The sequence below is a fragment of the Tamandua tetradactyla genome, chromosome 8 (genome assembly GCF_023851605.1).
Source record: "Tamandua tetradactyla isolate mTamTet1 chromosome 8, mTamTet1.pri, whole genome shotgun sequence".
NCBI lineage: Eukaryota > Metazoa > Chordata > Mammalia > Pilosa > Myrmecophagidae > Tamandua > Tamandua tetradactyla.
The window spans coordinates 94,661,900-94,683,188 of NC_135334.1; the positions used below are offsets into that span (position 1 = coordinate 94,661,900).

At 41.3% G+C, this 21,289-nt stretch overlaps 1 protein-coding gene across 2 annotated transcripts in view; it reads left to right on the plus strand.

Annotated features, from left to right (window-relative positions):
* Positions 1-1,087: 1,087 nt before the first annotated feature.
* ZDHHC13 (zDHHC palmitoyltransferase 13) overlaps positions 1,088-21,289 on the plus strand; it is a 79,839-nt gene continuing 59,637 nt past the window's right edge. For both annotated transcript variants that reach the window (XM_077114198.1, XM_077114200.1), the window contains exon 1: positions 1,088-1,224. In XM_077114198.1, the coding sequence (XP_076970313.1) occupies positions 1,198-1,224 (27 nt within the window). In that variant the 5' untranslated portion in view covers positions 1,088-1,197. The remainder of the gene's footprint in view (positions 1,225-21,289) is intronic.

A 21,289-nucleotide genomic window follows, 5' to 3' on the forward strand; every position in this document is an offset into this window, starting at 1 on the left:
CTCTTACCCCTCGCTTTCATTTACCACTATTTCAAACTGAATTTATTTTAACATTTGTTCCCCCTATTATTTATTTTTATTCCATATGTTCTACTCTTCTGTTGATATAGTAGCTAAGAGGAGCATCAGACACAAGGTTTTCACATTCACAGAGTCTCATTGTGAAAGCTATATCATTGTTCAACCATCATAAAGAAACATGACTACTGGAACACAGCACTACATTTTCAGGCAGTTCCCTCCAGCCTCTCCGCTACATCTTGAACAACAAGGTGATATCTACTTAATGCGTAAGAATAACCTCCAGGATAACCTTTGGACTCAGTTTGGAATCTCTCAGCCATTGACACTTTGTCTCATTTTATTCTTCCCCCTTTTGGTCGAGAAGGTTCTCTCAGTCTCTTGATATTAATTCTCAGCTCATTCTAGGGTTTTAATCATCGACTTTTGAGCCGGATACAGCCTTAGATGTCAGCTCCTTCAGTGCAACCCGCGAAAGGGCAAGGGGGTGAAAATGGGAAACTCTCGCCTGATCCCCCTCTAGCCTGAGCAGTGGGACTTAAATATTTTTTGTTTTACTTGAGGAAACAGAGCCCCGAGATCATAGAATTACATAGTGGAAAATGTTTTAATAGCCAACATTTATTGATCCCTTATTATATGTCAAGCATTGGCTGAGGGGCTTTAGTTGCTTTTTCTCATTTAATCCTCCAGAAAATTCTATGAGGTAGGCACCATCGTTTTCTCCATTTCACAAATGAGGAAACTGAGGTTAAGTACGAGACTCTTACAAAGCCATCTAGCTATTAGCCATGTTCAGATTTATTCTCAAACAGACGATGGTTGACATGGAACTAAAAGCCTGAGTCTGTACCTGTGCGGCCCTGTGAACACCAGGAGAGGGGCGCACAGCCTAGGGGTGGGGCTGGGAAGCGCACACCCGGGCGGGCCCGGGACCGGGGCATCAGGCTGGCGGTTCGCAGCCCAGGCGCCGCGAAAGTCCCGCCCCCAGCCGAGGAGAGGGCGGGATTGGCTCTCCCGAGGCCGATTGACGGCGCAGGGCGCGAGCGCGGCTGCGGCGGTGGAGGCGCGGAAGCCAGCAGGAAGTGGGAGTCGCGGCGCCTGGGGCGGGCTGGCGGGCGGGCTCCTGTCGCCCCTTTGCCGAGTCGCCGCCGCCGTTGCGGGTCCTTGGGGAACATGGAGGGGCCCGGGCTGGGTTCGCAGGTGAGTGCGGCAAGGCGAGGGACCCAGAGGGCGGATGTGGCTGCGGGGAGAGGGAGGGCGTGGGTGTGAGGCAGTTCCGAGAGGGGTCTCTGGAGGTGTAGGGGTCTGGGCCGGACTGGCGGGAGCCTGGAAACACTGAGAATGAGGCTGGGAATTCTCTCCGAGACGATTGCGAAGAAAAAGCGAGGACTGACCAGAGTGAGGGCCCTAACCGGCCTCTCCAGCCTCCATCCCTCGGTCAGGGCGCCCCCTGGGGTCGGTACCCTCTGTGGCTGACAGGGACCGCTGTGGGCCCCGGGGAGGGGGACGGTGACTGTCGTGGGGAGAGGTGTCAGGTGATACACCTAAGTTGGACCAGCCCATCTTGACCTTGACCTGGAGTCTGAGTGGTTCTCCTGATTCCGTTTTTGGCTGAGGCACCTTGGCACCCGCCTTCTCCGCACCCAGCCGGCTTTAGCTCTCGTTCCCACATCCTTGCTTCCACCTTGAAAAAATTGAGGGAGTTTATTTAGGCTAGAGAAAGGCGGGTGGCAAGGGACTATTTACAGAATCCCTAAGGACTCTATTCTGTGTGGGAGATATTACTAGAAGCCATCTATATAGTTCCGGAAGGCAGAAGCAGGCCAGAGGGCAAAGTTACAGGAGGTAGATGTAAGCTCCAAGAGAACAAGATTTTTGTACTTTTTGTTCAGGGCTGTTTCCCAGCGCCTAGAGTACTGACTGGCAAATAATACCGTTCACTTAATATTTGTTGAATAAATAAATTTTGGCCAGATTCAGCCAAAATTTAATGAGTGCTTAGCATATGCCACATGCTTTAATATACATTATTTTATTCCATAATGGAAGCATCCTTGAGAAGATATTTAGCCCCACTTACAGGTGAGAAAACTGAAGCTGTCTCCAGTTCAGCTGCTTTATTAGGTAGTAGATTTTCTGTCCCTAGTGGATTTTAAGCGAATTAGGAATGATTGGATTAGTTGGCGTCTTAAAACTTTTTTTCCAATTTTGAGAGTCTGTGCCTCATGCATCCCTTTTTCCTTCCTTCTTTCAACAGAATCTGCTGTAGGTTTAAGGAATCTTGAACAAGATATGTGAGCAAGTGCCAAGGTCTTCTTATTAGGTGCTCTTGCATTTAGACAGGAAAAAAAAAAATAGTTTGCAAGCACAGTGGATTTTACCAAAGGGTGGAGAATCTTCACATGGGACTATGTCTCATTCTTTTTTCTCAGAGAGCCTCAAGGAAAAGCTGGTAGGAGTAACTATTATGGTTTATTGCTGCCACCCATTTCCAAGGACCTTCAAGTGCTTAAAATTTACCCCGTTGTGCTGGAGGGAATTCTGTGACAGGTGGAGTGAGAATGATTTGGAAGTTGAAATTAGAGGGGTAGGGGTGTGGAGGATATGCAGAGATGCCATTGTTATTAATAATAATTACTATTGTTAATTTTTTCAATGATAATGTGAAGACTTTATCCATATTTGGTGCTAACCTATATATGATTGCAAATACTTCTCCCACTTGGTCCTTCTTAGGTTACTGTGAGGTGGGGAGGGATTATTCTAATACTATTCTAATTATAATAATAATATTCTGATTTTTAGAGATCAGAAAATTGAGGCTTAAAAAGTGGAGTCATTTGTTAAAAGTCAAGCAAGCTACTAAATGATACTCATTCAACAAATATGTTTTAAGTGTACTGGGTGTTAGGCACTATTCTAAAAGATAAATCAGTGAACAAAATAGACAAAAATATTCCTGCTCACTTTGAATTTGGTTCTCCTGATTCCAAGTCCGGTGCTGCTGGATTTTTGTCAGAATTTGCCTGTGTACTTTGGTTCCTAGTTTTCTCTCTGCCCTCATCTCCATCAGTTCCAGCTACATTGGCTTCAGGGCCATTTCACCTTCTGTTCCCTCTGCAGAGAATGCTCTTTCCTCCACCTCTTTAAAGTCTTGACACAACTGTCACTTCAGTGAGGCATTCGCTACCATCATGTTTATAATTGCAAACCTTCCCCATCATCACTACCTCCTTCCTAGCTTTATATTTGTCCTCAGCATTTAATGCCATTTAACATTTATCTTATTTATTGCCTTACTTCCACTGAATGTAAGTACCATAAGAGTAGTGGTTTTTATCTGTTTTCTTCACTGCTATATGCCTAGCATCTTTAACAGTGCCTAGCACCTTTGGGAACAGTTGGTATTTATTGAATGAATGAACCTGAAAAGTTAATTCTGGCATTTCTGCTAATGTCATGAGGAATTTTAACAGCTATCTTTTATTTTCTTTTTATTTGATAACCTGACAGGATAGTGACTCTCATCAGAATTCCAGTAGGATTTTCTAGACCTTGGTTTCTCTAAAATTAATGCCCACTGTAATTAGTAAATAGTACTTATTTACTATTTAGAAAAATAATTTGATTCATGGAAATATTACATGTCTGTTATCTATTGCTGTGTAACAAAACACCACAAAATTTGGTGGTGTAAAACAGCTGTTTTTAAACTTATGCTTGTTTCTGCTCTACCATGTCTGAAACCTTAGCTGGAAAGACTCCTAAACTGGAGGGACTTGACAGCTGGGGTTGTTATCATCTGGAGGCGTCTTCACTTACATGTCTAGCAATTAATGCTGACTTTCAGCTTATTTACCTATATGTGGCTTGTGCTTCTGTACAATGCTGGGTTCCACCAGCACACATCTTAAAAAACAGGAAGAGGAAGCTTCTAATACTAAGTCATGGACCTGCAAACTTGCACAGCAGCACTTCTGAAATATTCTATTGGGAAAGCGGTCTCAGCTCAGATTCAGGCGGAAGGTACATAGACCCCCCACCTCTTGATAGGAAGACTAGCAAATAATTTGGGGGTTAGGTTGTAAAAAAACACCACAAATATATCCATATATTATTTTCATAATATCTTGTTCAGCTTTCCCCACCCCCATCCCCTCCCGGGGAAGTAGGGTTTTCAGCTGCCTTCATTTCTCTTTCTTGGTACCCTTTTCTTTTTTTAACCTATATTTATTTATTTATTTGTTTATTTATTTTGCATGGGCACGCTCCTGGAACTGAACCCAGGTCTTTTTATGTTTGTTTGTAGATGATTAGCCCCTTGGAGACAGTGTGAATTCTGAGAAGTTCCTTGTTCTCAAGGAGTTTACATTTCAACTTGGTCAAAACAGACAACTTGAGAATATATAGATTAATACCTGAGAAAGATATAGTACCATGACGTAAGCTTTGCTTTAATCTTTGTGATGGGAATGTATGATTGTTTTCACTTATGCACAGAGGTCTTTATGTGGCTGTCCCTTCCATCCTCACCTGTTGCACAAAGCAGATCAGCTTATTCTCATCTGTAGTTCTTGGGACAAAATTCTGGGAGAGAGCAAAGGAGATGAAGTTAGAGCTGTGGTCTCCAAGCTTTTTCAATCATGCCCTCTGTTTTGGTTTGCTAAAGCTGCCGGTATGCAATACTGGAAATGGAACGGCTTTTAAAAAGGGAATTTATTAAGTTGCAAGTTAACAGTTCTAAGGCTCTTAAAATGTCCAAATTAAGGCACCAACAAGAGGTTACCTTCGCTCAACAAAGGCTGTGTGGAACACCTCTGTCAGCTGGGAAGGCATGTGGCTGGCATCTGCTGGGGGCTTTGGCTTCTGGACCTCTCTGTCAGCTGGGAAGGCATGTGGCAATATCTGCTAGCATTCTCTCCAGGCCTCTTATTTCAAAGGTTTCCCTGGGGGTATTATCTTTCTTCATTTCCACAGATCTCTGGCTATGTGGGCTCTGAAATTTTTCTAAAAATGATTTCCTCTTAAAGGACTCCAGTAAGCAACCCCACCTTGAATGGATGGAGACACTTCTCCATGAAAACCACCTAATCAAAAGGTCCTACCCTTCAGTAGAATGAGGATTAAAGAACATTTCCTAGGTACACAAATTTTGAACTTGTAACGTTATATATGTAAGTAAAACCCTATCCTAATGTGAAAAGTAGGATCCAAAAGTGTCATTTTTGTAAAATATCATGTATTGAGAGATTAATGGAATGATAAAAAGGTGCCTGCACTACAAGCTGGCTGGGTGTTCTGGGGCCCAGCTGCACAATCCAGATTATCCTGGTATTGACTTTAATTTGGCACCACTTATTGGCATTTTTCTCATTTAAATTTAAATATTGATAGTGATGAATATGTCCTGTGCTTGGCAGAGACTTCCAGGACAGTGGCAGCAACTCCAGGAATGTCTTGGTTAGTTGACATGGTTTCATCAGTGCAATCAGGAGAATTAGGTTGGGAGAATCCTGGAATGGCAGAAATCTACTCTCCCTGCTTCTGGAGTTGGGGAATTGCCTATTTCTTTTCCTGACTTCACCCTTCATTAGCTCCTTCTCATTAAAAGAAAATAAAAATTTCATCTCCTTTCTGAAAATGGAACGTGAGGACAGGAGGCAGTCTCCAAATTCCTATGGTCAGGAGCATGTTATTTATTTATTTGTGTATGTTATTTATTTTTATTGTGAAAAATAACATACTTAAAAAACAATAATTTTCGAAGCACACTGCAATAATTAGTTATTCAATAGATTTCACAGTTTGGTATGAGTTGCAGTTCTACAGTTTTAGGTGTTTCCTTCTAGCTGTTCCAAGACACTAGAGACTAAAAGAAATATCAATATAGTGATTCTGCAGTCATACTCATTTGTTAAATCCTGTCTTCTCTGTTATAACTCTACCTTCTCCTGATCTTTCTCACAATCTTTAGGGGTATTTGGGCTATGCCCATTCTACCTTTTTCATGTTGAAAAGGGCTGTTGATACTATGGCATAGGGAGATGGAACTAGTTGATGTTCTGGAGAGGCTGGCCTCTCTGGATTTCAGAATTTATCTGGCTTAGGAACCCATCTGGAGGTTGTAGGTTTCTAGAAAGTAATCATAGTGCATGGAACTTTTGTAGAATCTCAAATAGAGCCCTAGGTTCTTCAGTAGGGTTGGCAGGAATGGTTTTGGTTGTATTTGGCAAACCATGGTAAATAGCAGTGTCTAACTAAAGCTTGCATAAGAGTAGCCTCCAGAGTAGTCTCTTGACTTTCTCAGTCACTGATACCTTATTTGTTAAAATTCTTTTCTCCCTTTTGGTCAGGAAGGCATTGTCGATCCCATGGTGCCAGGGCCAGGCTCATCCCTCAGAGTCACGTACCACATTGCCAGGGAGACTTTCATTCCTGGATGCCATGTCCCATGTAGCGGGGGGGGGGGGGGGGGGGGGGGGGGGGGGGGGGGGGTAATGATTTTACTTGCAGAGTTGGGCTTAGAGAGAGAGGCCACATCTGAGCAACGCATGATGCTCAGATCAAGAGAGATCCTCTAAAAGTTAACTTAGGCATAACTATAGGTAGGCTTAGCTTCTCCGCTAAATAAATAAGCTTCACAAGAGCAAGCCTCAAGATCAAGGGTTTGGCTTATTGACTTGGGAGTCCCTAATGTTTTAGACAGTATCAGGGATTTCCTAAGTGGTAAGATTTTATAGTTCTCTACTTTTTGTCCGATCCCTCAAGGGACTTGCCAATATTTTTGAATTATCTGCTCAACATACTCTGGGATATATCTGGGCCTTACATTAAGCTGTACAGAATTACCATCCTCATTCCCATTCTGGGCTCCATCTGTTTGGGTTGTTTACGTGAGCTGTCCAGACAGGTTGAGTTAGATTATGTGCTACAAAAAATTTAGGTTTTGAACGATATAAACCTCTCTTCCTTTGGTCTCAAAGTAGGTGAAGTTCTAAAATACAGACAATGTCCTCCTTACCCCTGTATTCTTATTTGCTTTAGTCCCAACCTGATCAGCTTCGTTCTTACCTCAATTGGAAGCTTTATGTCTTTTTCATTTTCTTTAACAGTTCTTGTATATGGCAATGCTGACTTTCAGACTTGCAGAACTCCTCTTCTGAGTCTTAGGTGTGACACAGGTACTCAAAGTTCTAACATAACCAGGTTATACGTACATAGCACAGCCTCTCAAAATCTAGATATAACATTTACAGCTCTGGAGTAAGTGTGATTGTTATAAGAGCTTACAATCTAGGCCTCAATTTTCTTAAAAATATTTTCTAAATGAGACCATACGATATTTGTTCTTTTGTTTCTGGCTTGTTTTGCACCACATAATGTTCTCAGGGTTCATTCACCTCATTCCATGCCTTATGACTTTGTTTCTTTCTGTAGCTGCACTATATTCCATCATATTTATACACCACAGTTAACCATTCTACTTCTTCAGCCACCTCCTCCTGTTGGGCATCGTGTATAATGTCCACAGTCAACAAACCATGTTTCATGTTATCCTCACTTAGTTGTACAATCATCAACACTCTCAATTTTAGACAATTTACATTGTTCCAAAAAGAAAAATAACCATAAACACACCTTTACCAAAAAGAAAAATCCAAACCGCCCTTTAACTTTTGACCTTTCTCCTGCCATTATTGCTATGGTACAGTTGATGTCATCCTGTTAAATATAGTCCATAGCCTGTGTGGTAGTTAGATTCAGTTGTCAACTTGGCCAGGTGAAAGCACCTAGTTCTGTTGCTGTGGACATGAGCCAATGGTAGGTGAATCTCATCTGTTGCTAATTACATCCGCAGTCGGCTAGGAGGCGTGTCTGCTGCAATGAGTGACGTTTAACTTAATTGGCTTGTGCTTAAATGAGAGAACGCAATGTAGCAGTCTAGCAGCTTGGCATTCCTCATCTCAGCACTTGCAGCTCAGCCCGGGCCCTTGGAGATGGAGAAAGAAATCACCCCGGGGAAAGTTGTTGGAACCCAGGGGCCTGGAGAGAAGACCAGCAGAGACCATCCTGTGCCTTCCACATAAGAAAGAGCCTCAGTGGAAAGTTAGCTGCCTTTCCTCTGAAGAACCAACAAAATAAATCCCCTTTTATTAGAAGCCAATCCATCTCTGGTGTGTTGCATTCCGGCAGCTAGCAAACTAGAGCAGAGTTGGTACCGGAGAGTGGGGTGCTGCTGCGGTTTGCAAATGCCAGATCTGTTGGAACTGTGTTTTGGATGGCTAAGGGGAAGACTTTGGAGGAACTGTGAAGAGATTGATGGAGAAGTCCTGGAGGGCTTGAAGAGACTGTTGGTGTAAATGGAACCACCGCCAATCTTGACAAAGGAGGACACAAAAGGGAGAGATTGGAGTTTGCAGAGTGAGAACCGTGGAAGTTCGGGTCTGAAGCCAAGAAACCTCGGCCAGGAGAGTGGACCCACCTGTATGTGTGGAGAGGGTGAGTTTACCCTGAAGGGCGAGGATGAGTCTCCCCTCTCATTGCAGTGGAATAGTTGTGCAGCCTCGGGCCTTGGAAAAGGCGTAGCACGCTCCTTGGGGGACTGGGAGAGCCTGGCTGCCACCATGTGGAGGGGTTGAGCGTGCGCCCCAGAAATGGCAGAGAGCCCAGGGGTGGCCCTGATGCCTGGAGAGAGTGGAGCCCAGAGGTGGTCTCCTCGATGTTCCCCGAGGTTGATTTGGAAAGAGGCCGGCCACTGCATAGGCCCTTGGAAGGGGTGGGACTGCCGCTTTCTACAGCCGAAGGATAAATGACTTTCAGACTTGGAAATCCAATGGTGTTTGCCTGCAGATCTTCTTTCCAATTTCTCCCTATGGAAATGAAAATCTGTATCCTTTGACTATCCTCCTTTGCATATTGGCACCGGACTTATTTTGAGATTCACAGGTCCACAGCCAGAAGAGAATATTTTGCACCTGTTTAAGGTGATGTGAGTAGCTGCCAAGTTGACAAGGGGTGGACATGTGGTAGTTAGATTCAGTTGTCAACTTGGCCAGGTGAAAGCACCTAGTTCTGTTGCTGTGGACATGAGCCAATGGTAGGTGAATCTCATCTGTTGCTAATTACATCCGCAGTCGGCTAGGAGGCGTGTCTGCTGCAATGAGTGACGTTTAACTTAATTGGCTTGTGCTTAAATGAGAGAACGCAATGTAGCAGTCTAGCAGCTTGGCATTCCTCATCTCAGCACTTGCAGCTCAGCCCAGGCCCTTGGAGATGGAGAAAGAAATCACCCCGGGGAAAGTTGTTGGAACCCAGGGGCCTGGAGAGAAGACCAGCAGAGACCATCCTGTGCCTTCCACATAAGAAAGAGCCTCAGTGGAAAGTTAGCTGCCTTTCCTCTGAAGAACCAACAAAATAAATCCCCTTTTATTAGAAGCCAATCCATCTCTGGTGTGTTGCATTCCGGCAGCTAGCAAACTAGAACAGCCTGCAATATTAGTTTTCCCCCTATACGCCTCTATTACTAACTGTACACATTCATACCTTTGAAGTAGTTCATGCAAGAACTTATTTATATTTGTAGTGTTGATTGGTGGGATACACCCCTATCAATTACATTCACCTTTAATATGGCAATATCACTTATAAACCCACTAATGAAATGGCTTCACTTATATCCATTCCCTTACATTTAAGTTCAACCTCATTAGCTAACCTTTTACCCCTCTCTAACTTTTGTGTATCTCTTGGTCCCCTATATTCAATATTATAAGCCTCTGAGTACCATTACCAAGGTCATAAAAGCAAAATCATACAGTATCTATCCTTTTGTGTCCAGCTTATTTCACTCAGCATTATGTCCTCAGCTTCACCCATGTTGTCATATGCTTCAGGACCTCATTTCATCTTACTGCTGCATAATATTCCATTGTATGTATTTGCCACATTTTGTTTATCCACTTGTCTGTTGACCGGCACTTGGATTGTTTCCATCTTTTGGCAATTGTGAATAGTGCTGCTATGAACGTCATTATTCATAGCAAATGAATGTGTGTAAATGTCTGTGTCACTGCTTTCAGCTCTTCTGGGTATATATCAAGTAGTGGTATTACCAGATCATAGGGCAATTCAGTATATAGTTTGCTAAGGAACCTCCAAACTATCTTCTGCAATGGCTGTACCATTATACAGTCCCACCAGCAGTGCATAAGTGTTCCAATTTCTCCACATTCTCTCTAACATTTGTAGTTTTCTGTGTGTTTAATAGCAGCCATTCTTATAGGTGTGAGGTGATACCGCATTGTAATCTTGATCTGCATTTCCCTTATAGCTAATGAAAATGAGCATCTCCTCATTTGCGTTTTAGCCATCTGCATTTGCTCTATGGAAAAATGTCATCATACCTTTAGCCCATTTTACAATTGGGTTGTTTGTTCTTTTGTTGTTGAGTTGTGTGATTACTTTATGTATACAGGTTATCAAACCTTTATCCAATATATAATTTCCACATGTTTTGTCCCTTCACTTTTTTTTTCTCTCTTCACTCTTTAATAAAGTCTTTTGAGGCACAGACACTTTTGATTTTGAAGAGTTCCCATTTAAGAATTTTTTTATTTCATTGCTTGTGCTTTGGGTGTCAAATTTAGGAAGCTACCTTCTATTAACGAGGTCTTGAAGATGTTTCCCTATATTTTCTCCTAGGAATTTTATGTTACTGGCTCTTATATTTAGGTCTTTGATACACTTTCAGTTAATTTTTGAATGGGGGTAAGATAAGGATCTCTTTAAAGCTTTAAAATCAGGAAGTGTTAACCCTCTCACTTTGTTCTTATTAAAGATATTTTTAGCTATTCAAGGTCTCTTTCCCTTCCAGATGAATTTTTTAACTAGTTTTTCCGAGTCTTCAAAGTAGGTTGTTGAAATTTTGATTGGTATTGCATCATATCTATAGATCATTTTGGGTAGGATTGACATCTTAACTACATTTAACCTTCCTATCCATAAGCAGGGAAATGTCTTTCCACCTATTTAGATCTTCTTTGATTTCTTTTAACAGTATTATGTAGTTCTCTGTGTACAAGTCCTTTAGGTCCCTAGTTAAGTTCATTCCTAGGTACTTGATTTTTTAGTTGCTGTTTTGAGTGGAATGTTTTCCTTAATTGTCTTCTCAGTTAAGTCATTGCTTGTGTATAGAAACATTATTGCTTTTTGCACATTAATCTTATATCCCTCCACTTTGCTGAAAATGTCCATTAGCTCAAAAAGCTTTGTCAGATTTCTTAGGGTTTTCTAAGTATATGAACACATCATTTCAAATAATGAAAGTTTTACTTCCTTCTTTCTGATTTGGATGTCTTTATTTCTTTTTCCTATCTGATTGCTCTAGCTAGAACTGCTAGTAAAATATTCAATAATAGTAGTGACAGAGAGCATCCTTGTCTCATTCCTAATCTTAGGGGGAAGGCTTTTAGTCTCTCCCTGTTGAGTATGATGCTGACTGTGGGTTTTTCATATATGCCTTTTATTATATTGAGAAAGCTTCCTTTGATCTCTTCCTTTTGAAGTGTTTTTTTATCAGAAAAGGATGTTGAATTTTGTCGAATGCTGTTTCCGCTTCAGTTGAGATGATCATGTGATTTTTTTCCCTTTTGATTTGATTGTTAATGTACTATATTACATTGGTTGATTTTCTTACGATGAATCACCCTTGCATGGTTGGTATAAACCCCACTTGACTGACATATAATTCTTTTAATGTGTTGGTGCATTCTATTTGCTAGTATTTTGTTGAGAATTGTTGCATCTGTATTCATTAGGGAGATTGGCCTTTAGTTTTCCTTTCTTGTAGCGTCATTACTCAGTTTTGGTATTAGAGTGATGTTAGCTACATAGAATGAGTTGAGTAGTCTTCCTGTTTCTTCAGTTTTTTTGGAAGAGTTTCAGCAGGATTGGTGTTAGGTCTTTCTGTCTGATAAACTGACAAAATTCCCCTGTGAAGCCTTCTGGCTCTGGGCTTTTCTTTTTAGGAAGATTTTTGATGACTGATTGAATTTCTTTACTTGTGATTGGTTTGTTGAAATGTTCTGTCTCTTGGTTAGTGTAGGTTGTTTGTGTGTTTCTAGAAATTTGTCCATTTCATCTAAGTTGTCTGGTTTGTTGGCGTATAGTTCATGGTATCCTCTTATGATTTTTTTTTAAATCTCTTCAGGGTCCATTGTAATGATCCTCTCATTTTTTATTTTGTTTATTTGTGTATTAGTTTACTAATGTTGCCGGAAAGCAATATACCAGAAATGGAACGACTTTTAAAAAGTGAATTTAATAAGTTACAAGTTTACATTTCTAGTGCTGGGAACATGCCCAAACAACAGATTACCTTCACTCTAGAAAGGCTGATGCTGTCCAGAACGTCTCTTTCAGCTGGGAAGGCATGTGGCTGGCATCTGCTTGTCTCTTGCTCCTGGGCTTTGTTGCATTTAGCCTCTGTTTCCTGTGGCATCTGTGGGCCTTCACGTAGCTCCTCTGGGACACACCTCTGTGTTCTGGCTTGCTTAGCATCTCATGGGAAGACACGTAGCAAAGTCTGCTGGATCCTGCATCTGCAAACATCGGGGTCTGGTGTTGGCTCTGTCAGCTCTGAAGCAACTGTTCATTAAGTGTCTGCATCTGCTCTGAGGGTTCTTCAAAATGTTTCCCCTTTTAAAGGACTCTAGGAAACTAATCACGACCTACTTTGAAAGGGTAGGGTCACACCTTCATCTAATCAAAGGGCCACACCCACAAATGGGTGCTCCTCTTTGGAGATAAAATGATCAAAAGTTTCCATCCTATAGTATTGAATCAGAATGAAGAGAAACAGCTGCCCCCACAAGATTGGGTCAGGATTAAAACATGCCTTTTCTGGGGTACATAATAGTTTCAAACCAGCACAATTTGCATCTTCTCTCTTTTTTTCTTTGACAGTCTAGCTAGGGGGCCATCAATTTTTTTGATTTCCTCAAATAATCAATTTTTGGTTTTATTAATTCTTTCTGGGTTTTTTTTTGTTTTGTTTTGTTTTCCAATTCATTTATTTCTGCTTTAATCTTTGTTAGTTCTCTTCTATTTGATTTGAGGTTAGTTTGCTATTCTTTTTCTGTTTCCTCCAGGTGAGCCATTAAGTTCCCGATTTTTGCTCACTCTTCTTTTTTTAATATAGGCATTTAGGGCAATAAATTTCCCTCTCAGCTCTATCTTTGCCGCATCCTATAAGTCAAGATGTGTTGTTTTCTCATTTTCACTGATCTCTAAATAGTTACCTATTTCTCTGGCAATTTCTTCTTTGACTCACTGTTTAAGAGTGTGTAATTTAATCTCCATGTATTTGTGAAAGCTCTCATTCTTTGGTAGTTATTGATTTCCAGCTTCATTCTGTTGTGATCAGAGAAAGTTCTTTGAATAATTTTTTATGAAGACCTGTTTTGTGTCCCAAAATATGATCTATCCTGGAGAATGTTCTATGAGCACTGGAGAAGAATGTATATCCTGGTGTTTTAGGGTATAGTGATTTATGTATGTCCGTTAGGTCTAATTCATTTACCGGCTGGTTTAAGTTCACTATTTCCTTGTTGATCCTCTGTCTGGTTGTTCTGTCTATTGAGGAGAGTGCCGTATTGAAGTCTCCCACTATTATTGTCAAAACAGTAATAGTGTTGTTATTGTCTGTTGCTCCCTTCAGTTTTGCCAATGTTTGCGTCATGCACTTTGGAGCACCTTGATTGGGAGTGTATGCATTTTTGATAGTTATTTCTTCTTGGTGAATTGTCCTTTATTAACGTGTGGTGTCTTTCTTGTTTCTTATGACATCTTTACATTTAAAGTGTCTTTTGTCTGATATTAGTATAGCTATCCCTGCCTTCTTTTGGTTATAGCTTACATGGAGCATCTTTTTCCACCTCTTTGCTTTCAGCCTATTTTTATCCTTGGGTCTAAGATGAGACTCTTGTAAGCAGCATATAGATGGATCATATTTCTTAATCCATTCTGCCAATCTGTATCTTTTAAATGGTGAGTTTAGTCCATTAATATTCAGAGTTACTACTGTAAAGGCATTTCTCAAATCTACCATCTTATGGTATTTTTTTATTTGAATTAAAAAATATTTTTTATTTTTGATTTTTATTTGACTGATCTATATAATCTTTCTGCTCTCTCTTTTTACCCTTAATTTATCCTTACTGGTACTCTTAATTCTGTGCCCTCCTCCAGACCTCCTTGTCCTGTTTTTTTTTTTTCCTTCTGCTAAGAGAATTTCTTTTAGTATTTCTTTTTTTTAAAAATTTTTTACTAATTAAAAAAAATTACAAGAAACAAACATTCCCAACACATACACTCAGCAGTTCACAATATCATCACATAGTTGCATATTCATCATCATGATCATTTCCCAGAACATTAGCATCAATTCAGAAAAAGAAATAAAAAGACAACAGACAAATATAACAAACAGAAAAAAAAAAATTTTACAGGCCGTACCCCTTACTGATCATCACTAGCATTTCAAACTAAATCTATTTTAACATTTGTTCCCCCTATTATTTATTTTTATTCCATATGTTCCTCTCATCTGTTGACAAGGTAGATAAAAGGAGCATCAGACACAAGGTTTTCACAATCACACAGTCACATTGTGAAAGCTGTATCATTATACAGTCATCTTCAAGAAACATGGCTACTGGAACACAGCTCTACAGTTTCAGGCAGTTCCCTCTACCCTCTCCATTACATCTTGGATAACAGGGTGATATCTACTTAATGCATAAGAATAACCTCCAGGATAACCTCTCCACTCTGTTTGGAATCTCTCAGCCATTGACACTTTGTCTCATTTCACTCTTCCCCCTTTTGGTTGAGAGGGTTTTCTCAATCCCTTGATGCTGGGTCTCAGCTCATTCTAGAGTTTTTCTCAATCCCTTGATGCTGAATCTCAGCTCATTCTGGGATTTCTGTCCCACGCTGCCAGGAAGATCCACACCCCTGGTAGTCATGTCCCACGTAGACAGGGGGAGGGTGGTGAGTCTGCTTGCTGTGTTGGCTGGAGAGAGAGGCCACATCTGAGCAAAAAAAGAGGTTCTCTTGGGGGTGACTCTTAGGCTTAATTTTAAGTAGGCTTGACCTATCCCCTCTGGGGTTAAGTTTCATATGAACAAACCCCAAGACGGGGGGCTCAGCTTATAGCTCTGGTTGTCCGCACTGCTTGTGAGAATATCAAGAATTCAACTTGGGGAAGTTGAGTTTTCCCCCATTCTCACCATTCCCCGAAGGGGACTTTGCAAATACTTTTCCACTCACTGATCAAATCACTCTGGGATTCATCAGGGCATCACCTGGACAAACCAACAAAATCTCATGTCCTATACAAAGTTCCATGTACTTAAGGTTCAGTCAACTATCTACATAAGTTATATTAGGAGATGCACTAGTCAAAGTGTAGATTTGTACCAAATAAACATTTTTTTGCTTTAGTCTCACACATTAGTTGAAATTTTTAAATATTACGTACCATCTATTTTCAGCACACTGCAGTAATGACATTCTTTTGTTCTTCCTCATGCAAAAACATTTTTAAAATTTGTACATTTAGTCACTATTATTATTCACTCTAGGCGTTCCTAGATTACACCATCTCAATCTTTATTGTCTATCTTTCTTTGTAACTTCATTTATGCCCCAGCCTTCCTCCCTCTATCATTCTCATATTCAGTGTTTTAACATAATTGTATTACAGTTAGGTAATATTGTACTGTCCATTTCTGAGTTTTTATATTCAGTCCTGTTGTACAATCTGTATCTCTTCAGCTCCAAACCCAATATCTTACCCTATTTCTATCTCCTGATGGTCTCTGTTACCAATGAAATATTCCAAATTTATTCACTAATGTCAGTTCATATCAGTGAGACCATACAGTATTTGTCCTTTTGTTTCTGGCTAATCACACTCAGCATAATGTCCTTTGGGTCCATTCATGTTGTTACATACTTCATAACTTTATTCTGTCTTACAGCTGCATAATATTCCATCTTATGTAAATGTCACAGTTTGTTTAGCTGACTGTCTGTTGATGGACATTTTGGCTGTTTCCATCTCTTGGTAATTGTTAATAATGCTGCTGTAAACATTGGTGTGTAAATGTCCATTTGTGTCCTTGGCCTCATGTCCTTTGAGTAGAGACAGCATATAGATGGGTCCTGTTTTTTAATCCATTCTGCCAGACTATGTCTTTTGATTGGAGAGTTTAATCCATTAACATTCAGTGTTATTACTGCATGGGTAGTACTTTCTTCTACTATTTTGCCTTCTGGATTTTATATGCCATATCTAATTTTCGTTCTTTTAACCTTTACTCATAGTCTTCCTTTCTACACTCTTCTCCACACCTCTCTTTTCTGTCTTCGTATCTGTCTCTGGTGTTCCCTTTAGTATTTCTTGCAGAGCTGGTCTCTTGGTCACAAATTCTCTCAGTGATTTTTTGTCTGAAAATGTTTTAATTTCTCCCTCATTTTTGAAGGACAGTTTTGCTGGATATAGAATTCTTGGTTGGCAGTTTTTGTCTTTTAATAATTTAAATATATTATCCCACTGTCTTCTCGTCTCCATGGTTTCTGCTGAGAGATCGGTGCGTAGTCTTATTGGGCTTCCCTTGTATGTGATGGATTGCTTTTCTCTTGCTGCTTTCAAGATCCTCTCTTTCTCTTTGACCTCTGACATTCTGATTATTAAATGTCTTGGAGTATGTCTATTTGGATCTGTTCTTTTTGGGGTATGCTGCACTTCTTGGATCTGTAATTTTAAGTCTTTCATAAGAGTTGGGAAATTTTCAGTGATAATTTCCTCCATTAGTTTTTCTCCTCCTTTTCCCTTCTCGTCTCCTTCTGGGACACCCACAACACGTATATTCGTGCGCTTCATATTGTCTTTCAATTCCCTGGGTCCCTGCTTATATTTTTCCATTCTTTTTCCTATAGTTTCTGTTTCTTGTTGGATTTCAGATGTTCTGTCCTCCAGTTCAGAAATCCTATGTTCTGTCTCTCGAAATCTACCATTGTAGGTTTCCATTGTTTTTTTCATCTCTTCTACTGTGTCTTTCATTCCATAAGTTCTGTGATTTGTTTTTTCAGACTTTCAGTTTCTTCTTTTTGTTCTTCCCTTGCCTTCTTTATATCCTCCCTCAATTCATTGATTTGGTTTTTGACGAGGTTTTCCATGTCTGTTCGTACATTCTGAATTAATTGTTTCACCTCCTGTATGTCATTTGAATTGTTGGTTTGTTCCTTTGACTGGGTCATACCTTCGATTTTCCTAGTGTGATTTGTTATTTTTTGCTGGAGTCTAGGCATTTAATTACCTTAATTAGTTTATTCTGGAGATTGCTTTCACTTCTTTTATCTAGGGTTTTCTTGCTGGATGAATTTGTTGTCTATCTGTTCTTTGACATTCCGTTCAGCTTTATCTGGACCTTTAGCTTAAGTTTTGTTTAACAGAGGAGAATTTTTCAGTTCTTGTTTTCTTGTTTCTTGCCCTGCTTGTGTGGTACCTTCCCCCCACACACACTTAGGAGGGTCTATTTAGATATTATAGACCCCAGCCAGATTTTCCCAGATCAAACTGGCCTCCTATCAGGAGGAAAGAGTCACCTGCGTCAGTTTTCCCTGAGGGTGAGACCCAGCAGGTTGAAAGACTTTCCTGTGAAGTATCTGGACTCTGTTTTTCTTATCCTGCCCAGTATGTGGCGCATGTCTGACTGCAGGTCCCACCAGCATAAGATGATGCAGTACCTTTAACTTCGGCAGACTCTTCCTGCTGGGGGCGTGGTGGAGACAGAGGAGAGGTTGTAGGCTGGTTTTAATGGCTTCAAATTACCAAGCCCTGGTGTCTGAATTCCTTGATGGAGGGATTCCACCTGGGTGGTGCTTCACCCCTCCCCTGGGGAAGGCACAAGCTCCAGATAAGCCCCCCAAAGAGCTCACTTCTGCCTGTGCCTGGGGCAGTTGCAGCCTGAAAAGTCCTGCTGCTGTATCCAGAGGCAGTCAAGCCTTTGTAGATACACAGCCACAAAAACCTCTGTTTCCTTCTTTTTTTGCCCCCCTTTTTCTGTCAGTCCTGCCCCCTTGGCGCTGGGGCAAAAATGAGCAACCTCTGCTTTGATCAGGTTCACCTAAGCTGGGGGCCTATTTTTAGTAGTCAGAATTTGTTAATTAGTTCCACAATTGGTGTTTGATTGTGCCCAGTCCCTGCTGCTGGTAAAGTCCTTTCCTTTCCCCTCTGGGAAGTGGCCTGTGGGGGAGGAGTGCTGGCCGCCGCAGCTTTGGGAACTCACGGTTCTGGGGGGTCCTCGCAACCTGTCCAGCTGGTCCAGACTGGGGTACGCTGTGTGTTTGGTCACTGACGTGGCTCCGGGAGCTGTTCTGTACTGTTTCTGGTTATTTAGTAGCTGTTCTGGAGGACGAACTAAAATGTACACGTTGTTAAGCCACCATCTTGACCCGGAAGTCTCCTTTAGTATTTCTTGTAGAGCTGGTCTCTTGTTGACAGATTCTCTCAGCCTTTGTCTTTCTGTGAACATTTTAATCTCACTCTCATTTTTGAAGGACAATTTAGTTGGATGAAGTTTTCTTGGCTGGAAGTCTTTCTCTTTCAGGATCTTAAATATATCCTCCCACTGCCTTCTTGCCTCCAAAGTGCCTGTTGAGTAGTCCAGACTCAGTCATATGTAGTTTCCCTTGTATGTGGTGAGTTGCTTTTCTCCTGTCACTTTCAGGACTTTCCGCTTCTCATCAACATTTGACTGACTGATTAGTATTTGTCTTGGAGTAGGCCAATTTGAATTTATCTATTTGGGATTCATTGGGCTTCTTTGACTTGCGTATTTATGACTTTTGTAAGGGTTCGGAAGTTTCTAATCTTCCTGGCCCTTTACTCTTCTCTTTTCCTTATGGGACACCAATGCTTCTTACATTTGTGTGCTTCATATTGTCCATCATTTCCCTAAGATCCAATTCAAAATTTTCTGTCTTTTTTGCCATTTGTTCTTTTGTGCATTTGAATTCAGTTGTCCTGTTCTCTAGTTCACATATTCTTTCTTGTGCCTCTTCAAATGTGCTCTTATGTGTCTCTAGTATACTTTTAATTTTTCCTACAGTATCTCTCATCTCTGTGATATCTGCTGTTTCCTATTAATTCTTTCAAATTCTTCTTTATGCTCTTCTAGTGTTTTCTTTTTTATGTCATTAACCAACCCATTGAAGTTATTTAGGAGAGTTGTATGACCGTCTCTGATTAGTTGTCCCAGAGTCTGTGCTCTTTGATGTTTTAATTTGGTCATTTGTCTGACTATATCTGCCTGCATCTTCATATGCTGCTTTGTGATTTCCTTTTGGCTTTAAGGCATTTGATTATCTTAATAGGGTTATTTTGGAAGTTGATTTCCTTCAGTTATCTCAGCTTTTGTATTTGCTTGGATTTGTGTTGAAGGTCTCCTTTTGCACTTGGTTTGTCAGTAATTCCCCCCAAACCAAGGCTCAGACCTCATGTAGGAGATGCAGCCCTTGTTGAGGGCCTGTTCGAAACTAGATGGATAGGTAGTTTGCCAATCAGCATGTTCTGTTTCTTCCCAGCAGATGGTGCTATTGGGCCTCCTTTCCCCCTCTGGTCCACCTCTCCCTGATTGCAGCAGCAGTGTGAGCTGGATGGAGACCCTGTGCAGCTCCACCAGTCTAGTTGTTCTGGTGCATGCCTAAAGCCACCAATCCTGGGACTGGGGGTTGGGCAGTGTGCACTTCAGCAAAGATTCAGCTTGTGGATCTGATGGGACTGGTGGCCTCCAGATTCCCACTTGAAATGACCTAGGGTTGTGGGACTGGGTATGTTAGTTGACCCTGTCCACAGCCCTCCTGGAAATGCCTGCCAGCTAGGTGTGGCACGGTGTGGTGCGGGCCAAGGGTTGCAGCATGGAAGTGTGGGGGCGTGGTGGCTGGGGTACAGGGTGGGGACAGGATGCAGCACTGAGTGGACTGCAGGGCTGTTGTGGGAAGTGGTGTGGGGTCAGTGCATGGGGTGGGGGCAGAGTATGGTGTTGGTCAGGGCACAGTTTGTGTGGGGGCAGGGGATGGTGTGGGGAGGGTGCTTATGTGGGTGCCAGGTGCCGGTGTTAGAGGTGCAGTGTGGCTTGCTTCCTCATCCCCACCTCCTGTTTGTGCACTTCTGAGGGCTCTGGGCCTCTGTATTCGAAGCGGGGCAGTAGGCTCTGTGTACTAGCCAGATGGTCTCTGTGAGCAGGGAAAGAAAGGCTTCCATATCCCCAAGGGAGCTCCAGGCTGTGGAGTTAAGGGGGCTGTAAGGGCAGGCACTTTCCTGGGTGTGGCCTCTTGTCTCCAGGAGAGTACTGATGGAGCCCATTACCCTGTTCTTTGCATCTCAATTCCTCAGATTTTTCATCCAGGACCTCCCTATATAGTGTAGAAGAGTCTCTCAGGTCCTTGCACTCTGAAACTGCTGTCCTGGTCATTTTTCTTTCATTTCTCTAGTTGTTCCTTGGAGCAGGGATGATCTCAGCCTATCCTATTCCGCCACCTTACTGGAAGTCAGGGCCATGTTAAGATTTAAGAATATGTTTCTAAATTATATTTGTGTGAGTAGCTCAATATGTCCTTAGGGCAAGGTTTTCAATTAAAAATAGTGAACCCAAATATATTTCAAACTGGCCTTTTTGGTAATTTAGAATTTTTTTTTGGAGTGGGTCTAACTTTCTTTCTGATCAGATTAGAGCTCTTGCTACAAATAGAAATATTATTTCTGCCCTTTTCTTGTTTGCTTGTGCCTTTGTTATTGTTTAAATTCATGACTTCTTGGTAGGAATCAGTTTAAGCCACTTGTTCACTTTGAGAGGGGTAATTAAGTTAAAATGATAACATAATTTATAAATTACTTAATGTGCTGAATGTCTCACTGTCACCACCTCCCAATTGTGGAACTTTTTTCTGCCTCAAGTTACCTTATGAGCAGAATATAAGTGTCCTGATTTATGAACAGATCAAATAAAGTTGTCAGTGTTAAAAAATGAGTAAGTCTTAAAAAAAAAACTAATGAATTGCCGTTTTTTTTAAAAACGATAAGCCATTATAACAAATGCTTTAACGTTTTGTCCCATTACCTAATGAGTCACTTCATATATGCTTTTGAGTGCACTTGCTCTGCTTTGGAGATCTTTGACTTTGATACATGCTTTGG